Source organism: Aphelocoma coerulescens, chromosome 2 (assembly GCF_041296385.1).
Source record: "Aphelocoma coerulescens isolate FSJ_1873_10779 chromosome 2, UR_Acoe_1.0, whole genome shotgun sequence".
Taxonomy (NCBI): Eukaryota; Metazoa; Chordata; class Aves; order Passeriformes; family Corvidae; genus Aphelocoma; species Aphelocoma coerulescens.
This window is the reverse complement of record NC_091015.1, coordinates 166,454,732-166,463,251: the sequence shown is the minus strand read 5'-3', so window position 1 is coordinate 166,463,251 and position 8,520 is coordinate 166,454,732. Positions and strand designations below refer to the sequence as shown.

The 8,520-nt window shown below is 47.3% G+C and overlaps 1 protein-coding gene across 1 annotated transcript in view; it reads right to left on the bottom strand.

The window, feature by feature from the left end:
* Positions 1–2,448: 2,448 nt before the first annotated feature.
* The window catches only part of ADGRB1 (adhesion G protein-coupled receptor B1), a 201,621-nt gene continuing 195,549 nt past the window's right edge, over positions 2,449–8,520 (bottom strand). Inside the window, exon 32 of the mRNA XM_069006061.1 lies at positions 2,449–3,723. Coding sequence (XP_068862162.1) covers positions 3,526–3,723 — 198 coding nt within the window. The 3' untranslated portion in view covers positions 2,449–3,525. The remainder of the gene's footprint in view (positions 3,724–8,520) is intronic.

Below are 8,520 nucleotides of genomic sequence, written 5' to 3'. Positions count from 1 at the left end.
AGCAGAGTCAGGGAGATAAGGGCACTTTTTTTTGCTGGAAGATTTCAGCCATTTGAGGATAAACACCAAAGAAGAGAATAATTTGTTGCTCAGTTAATTTCTTCTTTCACATTTTATGAGTGATATCCTTAAACCCCTGTGCACTGAGCCGAGCTCCTGCTTAGAGTCTGCCTGGTCATGCAGGAGGTGCCAGGGAAATCCAGGTGAGGTTGAGTCTTCCAGTACCTGATGGGGGACAACAAAAAAAATGGAGAGGTACTTCTTACAAGGGCATTGAGGGATTGGACGAGGGGGAATGGCTTTAACCTGAAGGAGGATAGATTTAGATGGGATATTAGGAAGAAATTCTTCTCTATGAGGGTGGTGAGGCCCTGGCACAGGTTGCCCAGAGAAGCTGTGGCTGCCCCATCCCTGGAAGTGTCCAAAGCCAGGTTGGATGGGGCTTGGAGCACCCTGGTCTAGCAGAAAGAGTCCCTGCCCATGGCAGGGGGTAGAACTACAGGATCTTTAAGGTCCCTTCCAACCAAAACCATTCTGGAATTCTATGATTGGCTTTGCAGGGATGTGGGTAGGGTGGCATCAGCATTACCCTGGCCCTGCTGGAAAGTTTAACCCCACATCCCTGCCCTGTGCCAGAAGTGCTGCCAAATCTCTGTTAAATCTCAGCCCTTCGCATCCTCCAAAACTGGGAAGGAAACATCACGTTGTGGGTTTGAGAAATGTAAATAAAAACAAGCTGCACTGCACAGAAAAGGGGATTCCTCATGTCCTGCAAATGTACATTATAGGGACATGTATTTTTAGAGGTGTGGAGAAGATACAAAGCTGAAATTTGGATAAACTCAGACCCGTGTTATGACTCTTCCAGAGTTGAGAGCCCAGGTGGCAGCTGTGGGGCCAGGAGAGGTTTCCCAGCCCCCAGGAGTGATGCAAAGCACACATGGGGCGCCGGCAGGGGCGCTTTTAAAAAGCAGACAGGGCTGGAGTTTCCACCTCTTTTATTAGAAATAAGACACATTCATTTTGTGCTCTGAAAACTGTACAGAAAAAAAAAAAAGAGTGTTGAGGAACACAGAGAGGAAGGAGGGGAATGCATGAAAGGAGGGCAGGGTATGGGAAAACAGGATTAACGGGAGGAGCTGAGCAGAGAAAGTCGAATATCAACAGTTCTTAAACAAACATTTATCTCTGTAATTACATAACATCGTTAATGTCCTGCAAAGGCGGCTGCAGTGAATGGGTGAGCGGGGCAGGTTGGAGTGAAGAGGGCAGGCTCGGGTGGGCAGGGCAAGGGAAGGAAAAAAATAGAAGAGAAAAGAATTAAAACACAGTAGAAAGATACCTGTATGCTAAAATTCATAATGTGTAATTATAATAATTACAATATCGTACAACCCGGCATCTGAGGGAGGCCTTTGTGCTTTCCTGTTTCATAGAATAAGCTAAAATTGAACAATAATATCACAGTTTTATGAGTAACCACTTTCCCTACTTTTTAGCTATTTGGATTTATTTAAGTTTTCCTTTCCATCATTCTTATCCTGCAGTTAATGGCAAAGGAAATGCCACTGTCCTTGGAGATCACCCAGGTGGCCAAAGCAGAGATGTCACATCAAGCAACATCTCCCCGTGGGGGAAGCACAGCTGGGGGCAGTGATTGGTTTGCATCTTGTACCCATTGGTCATTTTTCCCTAAAAATGTGGGGTTTGGAGTTTTTTTATTAAAAGGAGACCCAAGCACAGTAGTAACTCAGACCCTGTTCAAGCTTTGCTGCTGTCTGGCACAATCTGGCCACTCAAAACCAGAGATTTGTCTCCATCCACCTCCAAAACTGGGAGTTGGTCCAGACATCAGACAGACAGTGCTGGGAATGATGAAAATAATAAAAATAATACAGTCTCTGTGTAATGTCAGTGGTATATTTTTTAATGATAAAAATATTGCACTACACTTTTTGGGGTGAAATGTAGACATCGCATTTTTTTTGTAAATAACCTTGAGAAATGTTTAATGAAGAAAAAATTAAAATAGTTTTTTTCATGGTGAAGTGAAAAGATTTTATGAGGAGGAATGTCCTGCTCTCCTGATCAGCTCCACCTCTCCCTTCCTGTAGGACCATGAACGTGCTGCTGGCTCTGGGCAGCGGGGAGGGCAGAGTAGAGCCAGTGAGGGGAAAATAAGCAAAACTCCAACTCAATAATGCAAAACAAAACATTGCAAGCCAGTGGTGAAGGGGCTGCCTATTCCCACCATCCCAAACTTTCCACAGAGCAACTTGCCTTCCACCTTCAGCAGGTGGCATCCTCACCCCATGCCTGCGCAGTCCTACGGCACAGAAAGGCATTCGAAATGACAGGAGCCAAAGAAAAGAAAGGTCTCGGGTTTCAAGTTCTCTTTTTATTGAAGAAAAGAAAAGAAGAAGGAAAAAAATAGATTATTTTGTTTGTTTTTTTTGTCTGTTTGTTTCCAAGTGGACGTTATTCATGTTGTCAGTTTGTCTCAATGTCCTAAGGCAACGTCTCTGTTTACCAATATCTCCAGGTACAGCGGCAGATCTGTCTTTCCCTCTTTCTCTCTCTGCCTTCCAGGGAGGGGCAGCTTGGAATAAATCTGAGTCCAAAAGCAAGGACAAATAACAGAACAAAAAAAAAAAAAAAAAAAAAAAGGATGAGGCCAAGAGGACCTTTGCAAGGCCCGTGCTGAGTTTATCTATTTAACAGTCAATGACACGACCTACATTCTCCTTGTTGGTCTTGTTGTCTACCACCTTCCACCCTCTCCCTGGAGATGGGGTGAGCAGGATTTGGAGATCTGGAGCTGGTCCTTTCCTCCCATGCGGGAGCTCCGCCGGGGAGGGATGAGAGGAGGAAGCCCCACCTCTGCTCTCCACCCAAGCCGCGGGCGACGCCGCCACATCGCCCTCCGAGGGGACCCGCTGCCAGGTCGTGGCGTGGCGCCCAGGAGTGGCAGTGTCCTCATGGCCACCGCTTGGCATGTCCCATCTCCTTCCTTCTTGGATGAGCTGGCGAGGGAGAGGCGGGGAAGCGAGGGATGCCCCTCGAGGCTGGGTCTGCCCCAGCCAGGCCACATCCCAGAGAGGCTCCTTTTGGTGTCCCCAAACAACCCCGATCTTCTGTGGTGGCTGCTGGGTGTCCTTCCACACCTCCCCGGCTCCTGGTGTGTGGCAGTGACCCGAGAGCATCTTGGCAGGGCTTGTCCCCTGCAGCCCCTCCCCACCCTCTTCCTCCTCCTCCTTGCTCTCTTCCAGGCTCACTCCTCCAGTCCTGCCTGGGAAAGCTCGTGTTGTCCTGAACCTACAGCTACTATACTCTATAAAGTAATACTCCCCCTCTCTGCTGAGAACAATACAAAAGTTACTCCATCTTACCAAAGGTTTCAAAAGAAACCAAACACTTCTCTGGCTCGGTTCCGATTTAATTTAATCATTTCTTTAAAACGTGGTTTTGTTTTGTTTGTTTCGTTTGTTTTCCGGAAAAAAAAAGTCCTTTTTCTTCCCTTTCTGCTCAGACCTCTGTCTGAAGGTCAATAATGTCTTGTCCCACCAAGGGGATGGTGGCCCCTGTTTTCTCCCACTCTACAGTTTTTAGTTCTAGGGGAGACTGTGCCACAGGTTCGATGTCCTTTTTAACCCATGATGGTGGCGACTGGACTTTCCTGATGCCTTCCCAGGGTCTCTTGTTTGGTGTCTGCTGTTTTTCTTGCTGCAGGAGGAGGAAAGTTTAAGAAAGGAGAGAGAGAGAGAAAGAAAGAAAAGTTAGTACAAAATGCAAGAAATAGCATGTTTTTACCTCCTCTTGTATCAACAAATCAGCTCTTCTGTGCAGCTTCTCATCCAAAATAAAGTGGGGTATCAATGAAAATGACACTTGGTGTACGAACTATTTTCAACAATAAAATGTTGCTTTTCTTTCCACTGCCACCTCCCATCACTTAATGCCTGGATATTTCAGCTTTCACCTGAGGTTTTTACTACTGAAAAACTGAGTGTGGTTTTAAGAATTTCAGATGTTTTTCTACTCCCACAGATGTAGTGACAGGACAAGGGGTGATGGCTTTAAGATGAAGGAGGGTCGATTTAGATGGATTTTGGGAAGAAATTCTTCCCTATGAGGGTGGGGAGGCCCTGGCACAGGCTGCCCTGGAAGTGTCCAAGGCCAGATTGGACAGGGCTCAGAGCAAGCTGGGATAGTGGAAGGTGTCCCTGCCCATGCCAGGGAGTGGAATTATAGGATCTTTAAGGTTTCTTCCAGCCCAAACCCAGTCTATGAAATCGAGAATGAATCAGAATGAAACTGAGATTACAATGAGGTCTTTCTGAACACCCACTGCATTTGATGCACATTCCCTATGCAGCACAGCTATTTATAGACTTTAATTGCAGCAAAACCTGCTCCCTGTTCTGCCAGGGAACCAAATCCCTGCTGCTGGAGGAGCTGGAGCTCAGCTCTGAGGCTGAAAATATTTCCATCAACTCCACGCCAAGCCTTGGAGGCTTTACCGACCCAGTCTGCCACCAGCATGCCGCCATGGATATGGATCCAGAAAATCTCTTTCCATGTTTCTGCTGGTACACACCAAGACAAGGCTCTGGGGAGGGCTGAGGGGCTGGGAAATGGGTGTGTTCTTCAGTGGGTAGAGAAAGGAAAGGTTTTAAATGAGTCGTTCCACTCAACTTCTCCCTTCCAAGCACCAGTGATGCTTTTCAGTTAATGATCCCCACAAAACCACTCCAGCACTCGGCAAGGAAAGGCTTCCCTGGATGTGCCCGAGCCCTTCTGAGCCACCTGCCCATGGAGAAGTGGGAAGAGTGGGAGGAAAGCAGCTTGTGGAGCATGACAACAAGGGGAAAAGCCTGGGGAGAAGGTGACGAGCCAGACACGCAGGGGACACGCAGCCCAGGACGTGTCACAGCTTGGTGCTGTCACCAAAATGTATTGACTGAGGGGAGATGAAGCCTCACGGAGGCTGCAGGGTCACTCCAGGATGCTGCTGAGATCATGGTAGCTCCGTAGGAAACCTGAATTCCCATCTGCTGCAGGCTCATCCAGCAGCCTCAGCTTCTCACTTTGTCCTTCCCTAAGACGTTTTTGTCAGGCTGCTGTTTCTCCCAGCTCCACCCTGCAGTGTCGACAGCAAAGCTGCTGTGGAATTATCCCTACGGGGAAGTTTTTACTGGATCACCCACGCCAGGAATTCCAAACTTTAGTACAAAAATAAGATGAGCTTGAAGTTGGTCCTGCACTCCACAGCTCCCAGGGAGAAGGCTCTGGGTGAGAGCATTTGGTGGTTAGAGGGTGGTGAGTGTACAAACCAGGTAAACATCTTGAAGTGAAGTGCAAGCATTCTGAAATTATTTTCATTCAAAGGGAGAAAAGGTAAGTTTTAAAGTACTTTTAAAGAGAATTGTTATTTTTTAATCAGGCTGTGTAAAAATCTTGCTCAGAACAATGTAAAACACTCAATTTCTTTAAATCTGCAGCTGAAGTTTGCATTAAACTCTACAATACAAAGCTTTCCTTCCGCTGCTGGTGTTATTCGTACTTTATTCCATGATATAACATGACAGTGATTAATACTACTAGGACAGAAAAAGTGATAAAATTCATGACTTATTCCATTATCTTTTTTGGAACTTATTTTAGAACCACTGCAACTAAAAACTGGAACCCATTTAACTCTTGTGTGTGTCTTAATGAGACAAGCTGGAAGTTTCCTGCAGGGAAACTTCCACCTACAGTGTTTTTTAGAGACCATCAGTCTGCCTGAAAAGATGCAGCAGGAACACAGAGAAAAAAAAGCACACAGAGAGTAAAAACTGGAATGAAATTCAGTTTCCTAAAAGGTGAAGAAAAACAACCTTGGTCAGGACAGATTTTTTTTTCAATGACAAACATTTTGTTTTCTGCCACAGCTGCTGTAATGCCACAAGTTTTCAAAGCTGCTGATGTCCACAGCTGTATTAGAGAGCAGCACAAGCGATCTTAGGCATGAAGTTCATAAATAATTCAATTTTTCCCCTCAAACAAAAGCCCTTTTTTGATGGCATTATTTATGGCCACCTTTGGCATCAGGTTCGATTCCCAGACAATCCCTGTTTTAAGAGTCTCTCTCCATCTGCCACACTCCTGACCTTCAGCCTCTCCTTCATGCTGGGAGGATGCTCCCAGATCTGATCATGCACCCTGAACGTGATCAGCAAACCTCAGAGCCCTCCTTGTCACGGGCTAGTGAGCAAGAGCAGCTGAAAATCCATGGAGGGAACAGAAGCTGAGAAAAAAAACCCAACAAAATAACAAAATGATGAGCTCACATCTACAGCAGTGGCCTCTGCTCAGCCCTGTCACTAGGGAGCAACACCTAAGGGTGACAATAATTATTTAAAACCTAGACATTCAATTTTGTGAGTCGTTGAGAAGAGAAAAATTAAGAAAGGAAGAGAGAACGAAACAGGAAATATTATTATGGCAGTGCACAGCTCCATTCTGCACCTGCATCTTGAATATTCTGGGCACTCCGTGAGCTTCCTTATAGAAGGATAAAGGGAAAATGATAAATGTGGCCAGTTTCCAGCCATGCATAAAGTCATGGAGAATGTCCTGTGGGAGGAAAGATTAGAGACTCCCACCTTCACGTCTTTAAAGAGATTATGGTTGGATGTGGAAGAGGTCTGGGAAGCTCTTAGAGGCTTGTGGATGGTAGGAATCGACCACTGATGGTGGGGATTGGGATCATCTCTTCCAACAAAGGAACTCCAGAGCACCAAGGAGTGAACCCCGGGAGCTGGGCCTGCCCACAGTGGCCAGCCAACCTCCAGGCCACCTTTCCACAGCTCTCTGTTCATCCTGAAAACTTCCAGACTCAGGAAAATACATGGAAACTCACAAAAGCAGCATCCATTCGGTGCTATCCAGTGCCACCGAATGCCTTGGGGGTCTTTGGGCACAAATTCCTGGAGTTTTGGGGATCTTTTTGAAGATGCACCACCACAGGCTGGCCCTTTTATTTTTCCAAGCTCTTTTTCACTCTGCCATGGATAGGAGGCAGAAACTGCCCTTGGGTCTGACCCCACATGGCGATTTCCATCCTCCTTATCAGTGTGATGTGTTATCTACCTGTGACTGTGTCTGGCTTAGTGACTCCAAAGATGTCTATTTAACGTTAAACGATGAAAAAGAGTTTTGGAAAATGAGGAAATGATGAAGGGAGACTTGTTTTTAGTTTCCCATTTCTCAGGAAAGATCAGACTTCTCTGGTGATGCTGTGAGGGAGGTGCTGGCTCAGGGGTGGCTGCAGAAGGACTCGATGCCCACTGGGATCTCTGAGCAGGTTAATCAGCCTGGCAGAGCTCTGGGAAGAATGCTGGGAGACAAAAGAAAATCTCCTCTTGGCACAGGGCACCCTGGGAATTGGTAGCAGGCTCCTGGGAACAGCTCCTCTTTTCTCTCCCTCCATATGGAAAAAAGTTTTTATGGGGTCTTGGCCACTTGAGCGGCACAGAGAAACAGGCAGTGGGATCATGCTCCAGCCCTGGCATTTCCCTCCAGCTCCACTGTGGGGTCTTAGCAATCCTTGCAGGCAGGAGGGAAAACTGAGCTGTGCATAGAAAGGAAAGAAAAAAACCTGGAGAGAGGGATGTGTAATCCGGCTGGAAAGGGCGCCGGGGCTGGCCCGGGGCCTGGTGCCTCAGAGACAGCCAGGGCTGGCCCCAGCCAGGGGCTGAAAGCACCAGGGGCTGCTCTGCCAGTAGCTCCCAGGGACAGAGCCATCATTCTGGCCTGACACAGCCCAGGAGGGAGGAGGGAAATGTTTGTCAGTCCCTGCCTGGTGCCAGGATTGTGGAGAAAAAAAAGGGGTGGGAAAGGAGGGAGCACCCAGACTCAAAGCTGGGGTAAAACCAGGTCCAGGCTGGAGGCGTTCATCATTCTGGTGGCATTGGGAGTCTCCTTCATTCAGCCCTGACTTTCATTTTAGCTGCAAATTTTTAAGGTGGAGGGAGAGGATTTGGGGTAAAGGGTATTTAGGATGCAGTGTCAACAAAAGCCCCAAATCTCTGACAGAGACAGAGGCAAAGTGCATTGAGATAATCCACACATCCCTCCGCTAAAGCTGGTCCTGGCAGGCTGCAGTCACCTGTGCTGGACTTGTGGTGGGTATGGAAAGGTGATGGTGGTGGAGCAGGCACCTCCCTACCCTGTGGTATTCAGAGAATCATCATAAAATCCCAGAATGGTTTGAGTTAGAAGGGACCTGAAAAATCATCTCATTCCAACCCCTGCCATTGGCAGGGACACCTTCCACTATTCCACATTTCTCCAAGCTCTGTCCAACCTGGCCTTGGACATTTCCAGGGATGGGGCAGCCACAGCTTCTCTGGGCAACCTGTGCCAGGGCCTCCGCACCCTCACAGGGAGGAATTTCTTCCCAATATCCAATCTAGCTCTGCCCTCTGTCAGTTTGAAGCCATTCCTCCTTGTCCTGGCACTCCATCCCTTGAGAAA